Source organism: Acomys minous, assembly GCF_964271855.1.
Source record: "Acomys minous genome assembly, chromosome: 8".
In the NCBI taxonomy this organism is placed as follows: Eukaryota; Metazoa; Chordata; class Mammalia; order Rodentia; family Muridae; genus Acomys; species Acomys minous.
The window spans coordinates 38131605-38149507 of record NC_140489.1 but is presented as its reverse complement, the minus strand read 5'-3'; the positions used below and the strand labels follow the sequence as shown (position 1 = coordinate 38149507).

General features: G+C 47.3%; 1 protein-coding gene across 3 annotated transcripts in view; it reads right to left on the bottom strand.

Moving 5' to 3' along the window:
• ZFYVE26 (zinc finger FYVE-type containing 26) overlaps positions 1-17903 on the bottom strand; it is a 64242-nt gene that overhangs the window by 39279 nt on the left and 7060 nt on the right. The window contains exons 5-18 of one of the 3 annotated variants that reach the window (XM_084793538.1): positions 15881-16400; positions 14887-15017; positions 14138-14302; positions 13908-13996; positions 12683-12846; positions 10874-11074; positions 8853-9461; positions 8594-8680; positions 7377-7445; positions 6711-6862; positions 3440-3641; positions 2200-2463; positions 946-1065; positions 669-833 (exon numbers count right to left, since the gene is read on the bottom strand). In XM_084793538.1, coding sequence (XP_084649664.1) covers positions 669-833; positions 946-1065; positions 2200-2463; positions 3440-3641; positions 6711-6862; positions 7377-7445; positions 8594-8680; positions 8853-9461; positions 10874-11074; positions 12683-12846; positions 13908-13996; positions 14138-14302; positions 14887-15017; positions 15881-16400 — 2938 coding nt within the window. The remainder of the gene's footprint in view (positions 1-668; positions 834-945; positions 1066-2199; positions 2464-3439; positions 3642-6710; positions 6863-7376; positions 7446-8593; positions 8681-8852; positions 9462-10873; positions 11075-12682; positions 12847-13907; positions 13997-14137; positions 14303-14886; positions 15018-15880; positions 16401-17903) is intronic. The other 2 variants (XM_084793539.1, XM_084793540.1) reach the window with 2 other exon arrangements.

Here is a 17903-nt window from a genome sequence, read left to right as displayed (position 1 = left end):
GAATTTGGGAGTTGGAGTTCAGGTGTTTATGAACCACTCAATGTAGGCTCCGGGAACTAAACTTGGGTCCTCTGGAAAAGCAGGTAGTCTTAAGCACTGAGTCATCATCTCTCTGGCCCCTCAGGTTTGGGTCAACCTTTGACTCAATGTGTAAACTGAGCTTTCTGCATCACAGTGCACTGCACGTCTATAGGACATAGGTGACTACATCAGTACCACACTTGGAAGGCAGACAAACACAAATCTCAATTCAGCCACTTAGGCAAGTGGCCTCAGCCAGGAAGAGCCTGGGGTCCAGAGCAATCTAGCTAGAGAGTTCTGTTCTGGCTCTGTTGTCTCTGGGGCAAAGCGGCTTAGTGAAGACCACATGAAGCTTTTGGGGAGGATTGGCTGGTATCACCTGTGTTTCAGCTGGGTTTATTTCTCACTTTAGTGAAAAAAAAAAAATGTAGCTGTAAGTTAGAGTGTCAAGCAGCCTTCAACTGAGAGTTGCGGAAGAAGCAAGTGGGGTTCTGAGATGCACCTTGCTTAGCTAGAAAGGGCCGACTGAGCCCGGCTCTGGAGGGCAGAGCCTCAGCTCCACCCAAAAGGCTCAAACATCCTCGGCCATCTCATGTCCCTTCCCAGTTCTCCTCTGCTTATGTGTTCCCGTGCAGATAGCCCTGTACCTGGCAGCGCCAGTGCCTCTCGCAGTGACTGGAGAGCCTGCTCCAGTTGCTGGGAAAGGCCAGTGTGGCTGGCAACACAGTCCTCGGTGAGGCTGGGCCAGCACATCTGAAGCAACTCAGAGACGCTGCACCGCGGAGCGCCTCCTCCCCGGTCCTCTACAGCCTCTGTAAAAAAAACATGGGAAAGGAGGAGAGGGGAAAAAAACGTCTGCTGGCCCACTATTCCAAGTCCAGGAAGACACAGGAGAAGAGGAGGTGAGGCGGTGAAGCAACTCACCTGATTTTGTCACTCCCGCTGACGTAAGGGGATAGTTGAGAATCTTACTAATTTGCTGAAGGACAACGGGAAAACCTCGAATACCATCGGGATTGAGGGCAACCTGGTCTAGCCTTCGACCTGAAATAGACAAAAGGAAAAAAGCGGGGTTTTCAGGGGCTGCTGCTCAGTGTTGCAGTTCCTCGTCTGATTATCTCTTCTAATAGTGAGTGCGAGGTACACACTGTGTTATTTTGGGTGACAACAAGTAGACCTGGTGTATGCCATGCCTGAGGCTTCAGGGCCACCCTGGAGAGATGCTCAGCCTTCTCTGTGGGATTTGCTGACAAAGCCAAAGGGACACTTGAGGACTTGCCATGAGCCTGAGGTGAAGTCAGATTTGTTTTTTCTAATTGCCCAAGTCTACCTTCATATACCTTTCTGTACTCTTCCTCTAAACAGTGGCTCCCAACCTTCTTAATGCTGCGACCCTTTAGCACAGTTCCTCATGTGGTGTCCCCCAACCACAAATGTATTTTCATTGATACTTCATGACTGTAATTTTGATACTGCTATGAATCATAATGCAAGCATCTGTGTTTTCTGATGGTTGTAGGTGACCCCTGTGAAAGGGTCATTCAACCCACAGGTTGAGAACTGCTAGCTCTAGGACTTCCATGTACACGTCTTGGGACATTTTCCTGTACCCTGGTTTACAGACTCATGGCAGTCCCAGGCAAGGGCCAACGCTGTTACTCAGGAGGGGCCTGCGGCCTAATGGTGCTCATTTCGCTTGTACTTTGGTTTTTATATGCTGACAGATGGAACATGCTCCCCCCTCACGCCATCCACCTATTTCGTTCCTGAAAGCATGTTTCTCTCTTTTAAAAAAGGACCAGCCAGTGGGTTTCTTCCTGGCATCTTCGTATTCTATGCCATTGTACTTATTTCCCATCGTCCTCCTCTCTCTCTTCGGTTGTGGATCCCTTCTGCCCTATGAATCTAGTTGCCCTTTGACTTTCCTGTTGAACACATGTTTCCTCCTTCAATTTAATGATGAATCCGAAAAGAATTTCCCTAGATGCCTGCAGATTGCTGTCTGTGAACCCGAGACACTCAATTCATCCTATGCCGTTAGGATGCGGGCGTTACCATTGTTTAACGCTTTCTCCTTTTCCTCCCCCTACAACCTCTTACAGGTTTGCTGAGCTCTTTGTCGCGGCTAATAACGAATGGATGGGTGGGAATGGAGGCGGGTGAACAGCACCCACTTACCCCGGCTCTCAAGGCTGCTGCTCAGCCGCCGCTCGGCTGTTTCCAAGAGCTGTTTGGAGGTCTTCCACAGCTGGCACTGGCAGCAAGCTAGGTCAAATGCAGCCATGGCAGGGGGACTGAGGTCTTCCAGAGCTTCTCTAAGAGGAGTGGTGGGCTCTGTCAGAGTAGCATTTATCCAAAAATCCTCCTGGAGCGTGGGGATGGGGTCTTCGGAGGGGCTAAGGAGCTTGTCGGTCACATCAGAGATGGAGTAAAACACCATCCCTGGGATACAGCGGTGGAGCAAAATGCAAGCGTTAGGTGATGTTAGCTACCACTTGTATTAGGAGAGGTCATTTGCCTGAGATGCTTCTGCACAGGGTCTGTGTATGCTGGACTTTCATTAGGGCCCAATCTTACAGAACAAAAACAGAGGTATTAAAGGAAGCCAGGCCACAATAAACCCAGAAGGCCCAAAAGAGGGAAGGGTTTCTCCCAATACCATCTCAAAGCAGGCCGAGAAAGATGCGCATCAGGGTGGGCTAGTTGGAAACACTCTCTAAAACACACTGCTAACTACCGCTGTAAGAGCCCCTTCCAGTCAAAAACATTGAAAAGACATGCCTATATACGTTCTAAACAGGGGCCTGGGGAGACGGCTCAGTGGGGAAGAACACCTGCTGCACAAGCAAGGGGACGCAACTATAGATTTTAAGTAGGCACCGAGAAGTTTCTGGAAGCCTATGTGAAGGGCAGCTCATGATGGTAACCTGATGTGTGGAGTCTGGGGACCAATAGGAGAGCTGCAAATGTGGGACAAGTTTCTGCTTCCAGAAAGAAGGAAAGGCTGGAGCACACGGCCACAGCTTGGATGTGGCCCCTAGGCCACAAGTGTTAACAAGTGATTTTTTTTTTTCACCTTAGGAATAGTCAAGTGAAACGCTTTACACTGCTGAATAATTATATGAAGAGTAGAGCAACTCCTAACAGTCCTCAAGAGTCCGAGGGAGTGCTGACAAAATGCACTGCGACAACACTCTAGCTCTTTAGCTTAAGCTGGCCTGAGGGGCAGGTGTGTGAACCCCTCTTCGGCGAGGCTGTGCGCAGCAAGGGAAGGGCTGGGGATGTGTCATGATCTCTGGCTTCTAGGACAGGTGTCGTGCTTTCCATATCGACTGCTCATGAAGCTCTGGGTGGCTTCTTCCCTTCTGCTGCCACCCCAGCTCCCCCTCCACCTTTGCCGTCAGCGAGGAAGATTAACCTGCTGCTGCAGCACTGCCAATGGCTTGTAGGGTTGAGCGGCCACTGCCAGTACGCCGGCTGGCGGTGCTACTCCCATCTGAATTCTGGCTTTCGATCTTGTGCTCTACATGGGCCAGTTCCTGGATCACCTCTTGGTAACGCTCTACAAACATCAGCTCCCCAGCGTTTGGCGAGGACGTCAGGTTGAACATGAATACCACCTGTCATGAGAAAGGGAGGAGTAGGGCTGTGGTGCGGTGGTGGGGCCACAGTCTGGGGGTATCCAGAGACAGGATGCTGGGTCGTTCATCAGACTATGGCCCTAAGATGGCAATTTTATTGGATTGTGTGTGTGTGTGTGTGTGTGTGTGTGTGTGTGTGAGTGAGTGAGAGAGAGAGAGAGAGAGAGAGAGAGAGAGAGGGAGACACGGCTTTTCTGTGTATCCCTGGCTGTCACGGAACTCATTTTAGATCAGTGTAGCCTTGATCCAAGTGATGAGATGAAAGGCATGTGCTACCACACCTGGCTGGAAATGAATGTTAAGAAGAGACCAAATACAAAATGACTCTTAGAAGTCCATACAGCAATCACCAAAGATCCAGCAGGAAATAAGCAAATTAACAGCAGTGATTTCAGAGGAAGCACCTGTGGAAAATACACAGACAAGAAAATATTTTTCTTGACCAGGAATTTAATTAACTGTACTGTTTTAGTGCTGTGATAAAGCACCATGACCAGAGCAACTTGGGGAGGGAGGGTTTAATCAGCTTACACTTCCACATCACTGAAGAAGGCAGGACAGGAACTCAAGCAGGACAGGAACCTGGAGGCAGGAGCTGACGCAGAGGCCATGGAGGGGTGCTGCTTACTGGCTCGCTTCTCCTGGCTTGCTCAGCCTGCTTTCTTACAGAACCCAGGACCATTAGCCCAGGGATAGCTCTGCCCACAATGGGTGGGCCTTTCTCATCAATCACTGAAGAAGACAATGTCCTTCAGGCTTGCCTATAGCCCAATGCTATGGAAGCAGTTTCTCAGTTGAGGCTCCCTCTTCTCCGATAGATTCTAACTTGTGTCACGTTGGCGTAAACTAGCCAGCACAGACACTATATTTTGTACCTAACATATTAACAAAGTATACTAAATCCTCAAGGGGTAAATGTACTGACTGACACAACTGCTGTGAATAGTTTGGTAATCTTTTAAACTTTAAAAATGCATGTTTAAACAGATTTTTATAATCACACTTATTGACTGATTGATTGATATTGAGAATGTATGTAGGCACATGAGTAACATGATACACATGTGGAAATCAGTGAGAAACTTGTAGGAGCTGATTCTCTCCTTCAACCATGTGGGTCCTGGGGTCAAACTCAGGTTTTCAGGATGAGTGGCAAGTACCTTTACCCATGGAGAAATTTCACTTGCCCTAATACATGTTCTGACCAGGTAATTTAGGGGAGACCCTTCCCTTCATCCCCCAGCCACTTTTGGAGACAGGCTCTTACTCTAGAGCCCAGCCTGGCCTCACGTTCACAGCAGCTCTCCTGCTTCCCTGTCGGGTTCCTGGTGTGAGCCACCATGCTCAGCTCTGAGAACTTTTCTTAAGGAGAGAATTCCAAGGCTTTAACACATAAAGGTTAATCATGTTTCCACAGCATTATTACAGAGCTGAAATCAATCTGTGTGTGGGACAAAAAGAAAAAGACTTAACTGCAACAGGATGAGATGATTCTCAGGTGACAAGACCGAAACCACAAGGCAAATGCTCATCATATAAAAACGGTACAACTGACAGCCTTAGATTTCAGGTAACTTCAGTTAGGTAACAGTCATTTGTAGCTTAGAAAAATAGTGGCCCAAAAATATCCTTCTTCAACATTGGTTGTTTCTGCATGATAGTGTTAAAACTAGTAATAAAATAAATTCTTGTTAATACTGTTTGCACTACATACAATTTGTTTTGTAAATAGGTTAAAAAATAAAACACACATACAGACACATCACACATACCACATATATACCACACACAGCACAAACACACACACACCACACATACACCCCAGTACATACCATACATACTACACACACACCACTACACACCACATACACACACATAACACACACGCATGCGTGCACACACACACAAATTCCAAGGAGAGGAAGGAGAGGAAGACAAAGTGGTTTGGGTTGAAGAAAGGTTAGGAAACAGCAATTGGGAACACTTCTGGTCCAGGAGAGTCACTCTTCGTAAAGCCCAGCACGTGTGAGACCCCTGGTTCAATCTGTGGCGCTCCGTAAACAACAGAAAGAAGGGAAGGGTGGGGTGGAGGGATCGCCTCCCTTGTCTAGAGGACCCTAATTACTAAAGTAGGAGCAGGGGGCATTAAAGAAAGATCACCTTAGCACAGAATTTCCCCTGGATCTACTTAACAACTCGAGCCACACCACAGAAGAATCTAACCTAGATGTTCAGGGACCACATTAAGTTTCAAAAAAAAAATGCACAGAAGGTTGACGCATAGAGGAGTGTTATTTAATGCTATTGGGTTTAAACAACACAGAGGATCCCTGCACTTCTCATGGCTTCAGTTTAATCTTCTTGGTTTCACTACAAGGTGGGAAAAGCAGGAATTATACTGAGCCACAACCACCCACGGAGGATCAAGCCTCAGAGAGCGTCAGTCTTATGCTGCTTTCCCAGTGTTGCTTTCCTTGCACACCAGGGCACCCCAGTTTGCTAGCGTCTATGCTATGCACTGAACAAACTGTCATTCTGTTTATTACCAAAAGTTATCTGCATCATGATTTAATTACTTGTCTGTTTGTTTGTCCGTTTTTTTTCAGACAGGGTTTCTCTGTGTGGCCCTAGTTGTCCTAAAACTCACTTCGTAGACCAGGCTGGCCTCAAGCTCAGAGACCTACCTGCATCACTACGCCCGGCCTATTTTTTTTTTCCTTCTGGTTATTATTTAAAACTATATAAAAACACAGATATGATCATGGGAACATGAAGAAAGAAACAAAGATTTCAGTGTTGGGAGGTGGTGAGATTGTGGCTGTTTGACTTTGTTAAAACACCGCTTCTCCTGGGAACACAAAGAACTCAATGTCCCTAAACTGCAGTGCGGAGCTCTGGGCTGCACACGTGGAAATTCATTTCTATGTCTTCTGCCCAGTGTGACTGCCGCAAGCACCCCCAAGTACTTTTGGTGTCGCATGCATTCATTTTTCCCAGAGGCTGGAATGACAGCTGGTTGGAGGCTCGCTTGGCTATGGCTCCGCTTACCTGGTGGGCTTCGGCAAAGTTCCCCCTGAGGACACAGGATGCCAGCAGTGACTCCGGTGGGGAGAACATCATGGGTAGGATGGAACTCTGAGGTTGGGGCTGCAGCCGGGTGTCCAGCTCCACCTGCCCAGATACAGCACTCAGACTCCCTTCTGTTGGGCGTAAGAACATTGAAGGCATTAGGGAAAAAAACACAGGAGTTGTCATCTCTCTCCATATTCCTGTATTTTCTCTAAAAGATCTGTAAATGGTTCTCTCTTTTTAAAGTTCTTTTGCTGTTGTTCTTGGTTTCTCTGTGTAGCCCTTGCTGTCCTAGAACTTACTCTGGGCTCAACACCAGGTTGGCATTGAACTTGGAGACCCACCTGCCTCTGCCTCCTGAGAGCTGGGATCAAAGCGTGCGCTGCCATCGGCCAGCTGGGTTTTTGTTTATAATGAAAGGAAAACATTTACTACTATCCTAGAATACAAGCACCACTGCCTTCCTTGCTGCTAGGTAACTTAAAGAAGAGAGAAAGTCTTTTCCCTTCCCCAGTTGACACCTGCTGTTTTCTGCAGAATAAACTTTGAACAAAGGTTCAGTTCTGGTGTTTGGACCAGAAGTCACGACAGGTCTGGACAAAGGGCAAGCTGCCTGCAGCTAGCAGCTGGTGGGGACCCACTTGCCTGAAGTACTTGTGCTCAGCTCACTGCTTGTACTTTCCAGGGATGGGGTGGAGCCTCTTTCCCGGCAATCTAGAGGTAAACGAGAGAAAATTTAGTCATCGACTTCCTATAGTGTACAAAGTGCAGAGTCAGACTACAAGGCAAGAGTAAGATTAGGGGTGCAAGGGTGGATGGCAGGTATGATGTGGTCCCAGAGCTCTCTGGATAGCAGTCTACACCAGTGGCTTTTACCATGTAGGGTCTTTAGAGTCCTAGGAGCTTGTGACCAACATCTGATGACGAAGTACTAGCAACCATTTGATAAAATAAAAGCACAACTAATATGTCCAGGAAACAATAAGGTGCAAAGAGGAGTCATGACATTTTTTCTTTCTTTTCTTTTTTCTTTCTTTCTTTTTCTTTTTTCTTTTTTTAGACATGGTTTCTTTGTGTAGCCTTGGTTATCCTGGACTTTCTTTGTAGACCAAGCTGGCCTCGAACTCACAGAGATCCATCTGCCTCTGCCTCCTTGAGTGTTATGACATTTTCTGACATAGAGGCTGTGTTTTTCAAACACGAAAAGGTAGGAAATAAAGCGAGTCCCCGGCCTGCCAAAGGCTGCCCTGTTCAAAGCCTAGGAGGAAAAGCTTCTTGGGGCCGGCCTCTCTAAGTGCTGAGACTTGCCAGTGGAGGCTGTCTGTCCCTTAGTGTGGCCTTATGGAGGCTGTCACCTATCAAGGGAGTCCCCTTGGCCCACTGCTGAGGCAGCCCTGTGGAGGGAAGAGGCAGCTGTGGAGAAAAGGAAATGAAGTGCGTGTTCTTGGGCCAGGTGACTCAGGTGTATGCAAACTCTGCCTGTGGCCCAGACCAATCAGCCGAGAAGCTCTAGAGCCATAGCAACACTGCCACTCAGTGTTCTGAGTTGCTCTCGTAGCATCCTTCACCCTACCCAGAGTGCTTACAGCACACTCGTGTGTGTGTGTGTGTGTGTGTGTGTGTGTGTGTGTGTGTGTGTGTGTTACTGTGCATATGTGAAAGGATATGTGCATTGTGTTGTTACATGGAAAATTCCAGATGGCTATGTAAGAATCTGTTAAGGCCTGACTGGGGAAGGGGTGGGGGCAGGACATTTGTTTTGCTGACCATACGCTCGCCTATAAGAGCGTTAGACAAGCACCAGCACGCCTCTTGGTCAGGTGAGTGGGAACAAGGGTTGAGAAGAAGGTTCTCTGGATCACCTGCCCGGTTCCTCCTAGTCCGGCGACCTCGGCGGAGACTAGAGTGCCTTGTGACGATGGGCCGGTATCTTCGGGAAGGTTGCTCTTCTGGAACAGCAAACACAGGCGGGGTGACCAGCTTCAACCTGGCCACTTGGCAGGGTGTCATTAAGCTCTGACATGTGGAGCACTGCCCCCGGCTCCCACGTGCCTGCCACGTTGCTGGGACATTTTTCCTTTCCCCCTTTCTAGACCTTCTAGTTCTGCCCCCTCCTCTCACCTGAGCCCTGGTTGCTTGTTACCACTTTGTATCGCCACTGGGCTTCGGAGAGAACCTTCGCGAAGCGGTGCAGGCGGTTCTGCAGTCCATCCCTGCCGGCTGACCAGATCTGCTCTTCTGGCAGCTTTGTCTTCTCGGGAGCGTTGCGGCTGCTGATCTCATCAAACTGCTCCTGAATAAGGCTGAGGAACGCTCCTATTGCAAACTCATCGGCCAGGAATCCACTCAAGCCACTAGTAAAATGTTTTAGGTCCAAAAAGCTGTGCCTGGGAGGCCCTGGCGAACTGTCTATCGGCTCTGCCTTCGGACAGCTTGGCGTTGTATGGGCAAGGCTCCTGGGTCCCGCGGAACCCCACTCTGACTTCCTGTCAGGTGGGGCTGTGTGCTGAGGGCTCTCTGATGGAGACCTCAAGCCTAAGGGGCCTTTTCCCTCGATGTCGTCATCCTCAGCATAGTCCTCGGGGAGGTGAGGCTCTGGGTGAAGATCGGCAGAGGTAATGAGGAGCAATGAGAAGATGTTTTCGAGAATTTCCAGGCACAGAGAGTCGGGGATACTGCGTAAATACTGTTGGCACCTGGCCAGGTAGGTTGGGAAGAGATGGGAAGCACCTAAGGGGGATGGAGAAGAGGGCGAGGAAGGGAGGAGAGAGTGAGACTTTAAAAAGCATAGCGCACTGGACACTCCCCATACTTCTGCTCTTAAACTGTGCCATTATCCCTCATCTCTGACAAATACTTCATCTTTCAGGTCTAGGAACTAAGGTGACATGGATTCCTTATCCCTCTCCTCTCCCTTAACCTCTTATTACGCTAAAGATGACCTCAGCTTGCCCAGGTCTCTTAACCACTGGATATACCACAAGGGTGTGGCGGCACAATTCTGATCCCAGCATTCAGGAGGCTGAGGCAGGAGGATTGCCACTAGTTCAAGGCCAGCCTGAGCTAGAGAATGAAGCTGCTATTAAAAAAAAAAAATGGAGGGACTGGAGAGATGGCTAAGAGACTGAGAGCACAGTCTGCTCTTCCAGGGGACCTGGGTTTGATTCCCCACACCTGTATGATGGCTCTCAACTTCTGTCACTCCAGTTCTAAGGAATCTGGTGTTTTCTGGCCTCTGTGGGCACTGGGCATGTGCATGGTGCATACACGTGGGCAAAACACCCACAAATATATATAAATAATCTAAACATTTTTTTTTAAAAGAAGGAGGAGGAGAAGGAAGAAGAGGCAGGGCTAGGCATGGTATTTACGCCTGTAGCCCCAGTGTCTGGGAGGCTTAAGAGTTTGAGGGCAGATTGGGATACATCGGTTTCCATTTGGACTACACAGTATGACTTAGGAAGGAAGGAAGAAAGGAAAAAGAAACAAAACAAAACAAACAACCCTTAAGTATGTTCCTTTTGGAGTACTATGTCTTAAAACTCAGCTTCAATTTATCTATCACATACATAAATGCACACATAAAGATATAAACTGTCCACCTAAGTTAACCAGAGTTGCATCTGTACATCAGAAGAGGGCACTGGATCCCATGGGATTACAGTTGCAGCCAATTATAAACTGTCATGTGGGTGCTGGGAATTAAATTCAGGACCCCTGGAAGAGCAGCCAGTACTTTTTTTTGTTTTTTTGTTTTTGTTTTTTGTTTTTTTTGAGACAGGCTTTTCTGTGTAGCCCTGGATGTCCTGGAACTTACTCTGTAGACCAGGCTGGCCTTGAACTCAGGAATCTGCCTGCCTCTGCCTCCTGAGGTGTGTGCCACTACTTCCCAGCTGCAGCAAGCGCTCTTAACCACAGAGATATTGCTCCAGCCCGAAATGCTATTTTCCCTATGGTGTCTAGCTACAAAAAGGAAAACATTTGGCAAATACTATGCTAGATGATCAGATTAGGATCCATTAAGACACAGACATCTTCCTTTGATGCTGATAAATGGATGAAATTATTCCCATTTTGGAAGGAAATAACCACACAAAGCATCCCTGGTGTCTGCATACGTCAGAGGCGGGGAAGCTCTGTACCTGAGGAGGAGAGGGAGTCGTTGCCTGGCTCTGCCAAGGTCAGGTCCTCGCAGGTGCTGTCTCTGCAGTTCTGGCACTGAGAGTGCCGATGTGAGTTCACACAGAGGGCATAGATAGCATACTTCATGGCACAGAAGCCCTGGTAGAGGGTCAGGCTCTGACACGGGCTCAGGTGCTCAGGAACTGAGGCATCATGGGTATCTGAAACAGAAACAGGTAGAACTTCAGAGGTAACCTTTTCAGGCATGAGCAGCAAGCATGGCTGAAGAAAAGAGGGTCAGCCTGTGGTTCTTATCCTCCTGCATATCCGACCTTTCTTCTACTCAGTACCAGCTTTGTGCTCTTTGCTTTCTTTTTTCTTTCAGTCTTCTTTCTATATGGTACATGGCCTCTACTACCTAGGCTCTATCTTATACCTCAGGGTTTGTATCCCAGTCATCCCATTACTGTCCCTTTTCAAGTTTAAGCCCCAAGCTCCAAGTATATCTCAGTGGGTTCAGTGGCCAAATCTCAAATGCATCCTTAGAAGCCTTTTAAATTTACAGGGTGTAAATCAGAATTCTAGTTCGTTTATGTTGTGGAAGTTTTCGTTTCTTTAAAAACGCAGTTATGCTTTTGTTTTAATTCCACGTGTCGGATATGGGGGCTGCTCCAGTTTGTCTATAGCTGGTAACAGCCTCAGGAGAGGGCACATGTCAGCAGGAGACTGCCTCCTGCAGGGGTGTGGTTTTTCCCAGCTGAAAAATATCTGGGGCAGACTCTGAGAGGGTAATAAGACGAAAGTCTAGAGAGAGAGAAGGGGAGAGAGTGGTGGGGGAGGGGGGAGAGAGAGAAAGGCGGGCTACAAGAACACTTGGAGGAGATGGTCGGAGGAGGAAGAGGAGGCTACTGCTGTGTTTGCTGTTGCTGGCTGAGTATCCGAACAACAGAGATTGGTCTTGCCCCAAAGAACCTGACAACATTAAACAGCAGGAAGTAGCCAAAGACAACTACACATCTTCCCCCACTAACATTCTTTCTCTCCTACCTGGTGTTGGGTTGTTGGAAGGAAGTGGGGAAAGAGATGAAAGAAGCCAAAGTAAAAACACATTTTAAAAATATGCCCACACTTTTAGGAAATTTGCCAAACAAGTGGCCCATTTTTCTGGACACAGGGTGGAGAGAAAAGAATGTAGTAACACTGGTTTGTGGTAGGTCCTTTTGAAAAGTAAATCAAAGCAACATCTCCCTGCTGGAAACATCCACTGTCATCTGAGGAAGCTGTCTGGCCTATGGGACAGTGTGTGACTCTACTATGGCAATGACTTAGCAACAAGAAAGAGTCCACTAATAAAATCTTGCATTTTAAGCAAAGAACAAAGGTTAAAATGAGGCTTTGCTACTGTTTCTGGCAAGTCTTTCCTCCAAACCTCTTGTTCTGGTCAACAGAGTTTGAAGGAGGCAAAGGTGGGAGGGAGGGCACAAAATGTGCTGTGAGGAAGTTTATGAGGCATCAAGCCACTCACCAGGAATTGCCACAGAGCTGACGATGCAGAAGGCATTTCCCAGCATGGCGTCACTGACATTAGCGTACACTATTTGGTTCCTGACATGATTCCACAAGGTGAAAATGGGAGCATGACTATGGGATTTCCTACAGCTCAAATGCCATGACATCCTAAACAAACTGGGGCTAACACCAATACAGAGGCTACATGCTGGATCAGCCTCTTAACAGGTATCCTGGCAACCATGTCTACATTAATCTCATACTGTAGGAAACACGTGAGAGACTCTTCAGAGGGAATCTGGCCAGCTGTGCCGACTTACCGTGCTCTTGCTGGAGGTCCTTGGTTGGCACCTTCTGTAAGAGCTTGAGAACTTCTTCCTCCCTGAGGGCTGGAAGGTTTGTAAGGTGATGGAGGGAGTACAGCACTGAGTGGCTGTCTCCGCCGTGTAAGTGACACAGGAGCTCTCTCTTTGGTATGAGGCTGCTGAAAGGGAACGTTGGAAGAACGGGCAGGGAGGCAGTTTATATCACTGCCCTGCAGAGAGACAAGTCTGTTCTTCTCTGACCTGTAACACTTCTGGCTTCACTTTCTCAAACCATATTTTACTAGGTCTAGGATAAAAGATAACCTTTCCTCACCTTGAAGGAATTCTAGCTATCAAGTTAGATATTTGTCCAGAAAGGATCTAGGATGAGCTTTTCTGGTCAGTGGAGTCTAAGAAGGGTCTGATGATCAAAGTTGCTAAATTCTATACTCTCTGTAGCTTTGAGATAAGTTTCTTTGGCTTTACTTTGAGTAAGAACCCCTTCCTACTTTCTGAAGCATTGGTGAAATGAACAAAGAACGAAATGGAAACTCAGATTTAGGCTAAGTTACTAGGGAAATATAGGGTTTCATATACATCCAATGAAGACAGGTTGAATAAAATATGACCCAGGACAATATACGGATATGAATATGGATGACATTCACTTGCTCTGTAACCCTGTGCAAATTATTTAACAGCTCTGGGCTTCAGAGCTTCACCTTTTTGGGGGAACGGGGTGCGTTATTGTGGTTTTTGAGGCAGGGTCTCACTATGTAGCCTTGGCTATCCTGGACTAGTTATGTAGAGTTGGCTGGCCATGTAGTCACACAGCTCTGCCTGCCTCAGCCTCCCAGGTGGGTGAGATGAAAAGCGTGAGCCGCCAAGCGTGGTCCTAAGTGTCCCATGTTGAAAGGGAGAAGCATGTCAGTGTCTACCTCACCAGAATGCGCTGGGGACCGATCATCTTTTAAGGGCCTTGGAAGAATGCACGGCCTACATGCCTGGGGATGGTGAGCTGCTGTTCTTTCAGACTCTGAATGACCCTCTGGCTGTGACACGATGGTCACAAATGGAAGCTAATCATTACTTATGGTTCCCCCAAACCCTGGTTTAACAGGTGGAACAACTATTTGTGTCTGCCCAACATTATCAAAAAAATTTTTTTTTCTGAAATGGCGCACAGGGTTGAGTGTGCCCCAGGTAGGGTAGGACGGGGAATGACTTGACTGGGACATACCTGTTCTGTTGGACACACCACTCCAAGACTTCTAAGTGAGCCCACAGTCCTTCACAGGCACCCCTGAGAAGCTCATCATGGCCTTGGTCCTATGTCAACGCAGAACAAACATGCTGACTCAGCCACCTGGCATCAGACACCATGGCTGACTACGAGACTCTGAACTCTATCTAGGTCCAAAGCCCCAAGGCATTCACTTCTGGGGCATCCTGAGGTGCTGAACCAGTTACCTGGGCCCTGTGGAGGGTTTGGAGCAGTTTTCTAGCTGATTCAAGGCTCTGGCAGTGTGTCCAGCCCAGGAGCACGAGCAGGTGGCTGAGAGGCCTGAATTCTCGGTCGAGCAGGTATCCAAGGCTTGGGAAGTCTTCCTCTTTCAGCAGGGTTAGTGCTGTTACCTGGAAGCCGAGAGTTACCATAGGTGGCTACCTGAACTGGAAAGAGTGATTTCCAGCTTCATTAGGTCTGATAAGGACGTAAGTGGTTGATTACATAAAGATAAACTGTTCCAAAAGCACAGCATTCTAAGCACTTTGAAGGGAGGGACAGACTCCTGTTGTAACCCCGTCTCTTTGTACAGCACAGGGCTAACAGGTCGGGGTCATGAATACCTACTGAAATCAATGAAGTTCAGCTGCAATTTGGAAAGCAAGAGTTAGAGTAACTCAATTTCCCTGCCAGCTACATCTCATATTGCTGCCACGGTCTCTGCTTTCTACATCCCCCAGAAGCCGACACATAGCCAGCACCTGACTTCCTCCTGCTAAAGGTCCAACAAGAAGAAAGTGACTGCGGCATCAGTTAGGAATGGAACTGATTCCCGGAGGCCTTTCTCCCTAGGGACTACAGATGACAATCAGCTGGCTTGTTACTACTTAGACTGCAGGAGTTGGATACACTGAGTGGGAGAGTAACAAAACCAAAAGGGCCCGGAGAACATTCTGGGTTCTTCTGCGATGGGCAACAATTAAGCTCGACTTACCAGGACCTGTTCCAGGAAGTGCTTGCTGTTACTCAGGCAGTAGAAAAAGGCTGCTTTCCAAGCGTGGGCTGGATCAGGGGTGGAGAACAGGGCCAGCATTGCCCGCTCAGGATCCGGATGATCTGGGGACACTGAGCATGACACCAGAAGGGTTACTATGAGATGACGGGCTCCTCTTATGCTCTAGTCCACACTGAAGGCCAACCGATGTGAGCCCAGGCGTTTGTACTTATTTACTTAACATTTATTAGCCGGGTGGTGGGGACGCATGTCTTTAATCCCAGCACTCAGGAGGCAGAAACAAGAGTATCTCTGTGACTTAGAGGCTTGCCTCAAACTACACAGAGAGAGTCCAGGATAGACAGGGCTACACAGAGAAACCCTGTCTTGAAAAACTGAAAACTAAAAATCATCATCATCATCATCATCATCACTGTTGTTATTACTGTGTGTGTACATGTGCGTATCAGAGGACAGTGCTGTGGAGTCTAGTCTTTCCTTTCACTTATATGGGTTATGGAGATCAAACTCAGATCACTGGGCTAGTGTGGCAACATTTACCCACTGAACCATCTTTCTGTCTCAGGAGTAGGCTCTTACATAAAGTCAAACCGGTTGTTACTTAAAGAGGCTTCATTCCTCTTAGCGGCTTTGGCAATGCTATTTTCTGATCCTGTTATTTTGTTTTTCAAGACCAAAAAGCTCTGCTGAAACTAGCTCTGTAGACTAGGCTGGACTCAGAGTTCTCCCTGACTCTGCCTCCTGAGTGCTGGGATTAAAGGCGTGCACCATCACCACCCAGCCTTCTATTATTTTTTTAAAGCTTTGATTTAAACAAACAAACAAACAAACAAACAACAAAGCTTGCTATGTATTTTTTGCTTAACCACTCTTGTCTTGGACAAGCAAGTACAATATTAGTTCAGAACTTCAGAGAGGGGCTGGGCACGTGGGAATCACTCCAGCAGAAAGAGAAACAGCCAAAGAAACACACCTTTTCCTGAAAGTGTGGCCTTTGGTGGCCTTTCTGCCACCTTCTCTGCATAGGTGTGGCCGTAGAGGGACAGTAGGCTCTGTCCAGCCTTGTGCAACAGGCAGCCAAGCAGCTGTTCCTCGCGGAGGGGACTACCCTCAGTCCTGCAGGCCTCCAGCAGTTCCTCACACAGGACCCGCCATTCATTCTCTGGTGGCTCAACAGTGCGACACAGAGCCCGAAGGGCTCCATAGACAGCATCAGCCACCCCAGGGCACTGGGAGGCAGGGTCCCGCAGGGTCTGCAGTGCTTTTCGAATGAGGTCCAGCAGTGATTTCTGCAGACTGTGAGAGAGGCTGGTGCTATGGTGCTCCTTAAGCAGGAGCTCCCACAGGGCCTGGGCTGGCCGGGGCGCTTGAGTCAGGAGATCCCAGAGCACTGAGATGGCTTCAGAGCTGAGCTGAGGGCTCCCGCTTTCGCAACTCTGGCTTCTGTTAGGTACACTGCCCACTGGGCCTTGTGCTAAGGTGTCAAACAGCTCCTAGAGGGAGAATGAAGATAAGATTGTTGGGGGCTGCCCAGATGGTTACGACTTGTGTGCCTTGATGGCTCAGCAGCCGTAACAAACATTTCCTTAGGCATTTCTGTAGCTCGCCACTGCATACGGCTCTTCCCAGGAGAACTGGATCAACCACTATGACAATCTGCAGAAGATACTCTAGGCATTCCCACCTGCTGATGAGACTGAGATTGAAAGTGATTAGCTTAGTCTCCAAGTCGCCACCCGCCACCCAAAATGTATGCTGACCTAAATTAAGGACTATACATTTACAGACCAGGTGAGTAAGGCACTATGCACACATGAAAGCAATTCAGCTCATTGTCTGAAAGAACATTACATACCAGCTTTTAGCTACCGGTCTGAATTCTGTCCATATTTTACGATATAATCCATTTTTAGCCTTTCATAAAACCCTTCTACGGTTTGAATGTGCATCTTAAAAGCTCGTGTCAATAGCCAGGTACGTGGGAGGCTGAGACAGGACAAATTCAGATTTTGTGGTTAGCTTGGGCTATATAACTATGTAAATATATTTTATATTTTTTAAAAATATAGTTTATAAAATATACAATATATGAATATATTTTATAAAGTAAAAAAATATATAAGTAAAACAACAATGACAAAATAGTTCACGTGTTGGAAACCTAACCCCTAGTTTTATGTGTGGACATTTGGAGACTGGGCCTTTGGGAGAGAGTTAAGATTAGACACACTTACAAGGCTGATTCCACGCTATCAGCAGTTTTATAAGAAGAGACATCTCTGAGTTAGCACACCTGTCCCCTCTCATTTTTGATGCCCTCTGCCATATTATGGTGCAGGAAGAAGGCTCTTCCAGATGCTAAGCAGGCACACCAAAGCTATATTAATCTTCCTAGGGTCCAAACCGTGAACTAAACAAATCTCTATGTTCTGCAAATTACCCAGCCTGTGTCATTTCGTTATAACAATAGCAGCAGAGGCACTTGCTTAATGATTCAAATCCACAGTTAAATGACACAGTTAAATGAGCACCATATGGTTTATTTTTTAAAGTCTCGTGTGTATCAGCTCTGTCTCAACTAGACTGTGGAAAGTATGATCCTCTATAGCCTGTCTGTCTGTCTAGGCAGCCTGAAGAAGAAAGCAGCAGAGGGAAGTGCACTGTTTCCCAGCGATGGCTTTTTACTAATTGCCAATCGATGAGCCCTCCCAATAATACAAGTCAGATCTCACACAAATGAGATATGTCTTCACTGGTTATAGGGTCTCAGAAAATAAATAACGGGCTTGGGTATAAATCAGGGACAGGGGGATTGTCTAGAATGTGCAAGACCCTGGGTTTGATGCTAATGAAAATTAAAATGAGGTATTGAGTCTTAAGCACTAAATTAGCAACTGACATATGTATATTATATGTAAACTGTATTATATACAAACATATTATATATGTATAGTATATATAAACATAGTTATCTATAACCATCTATCTATAGATAA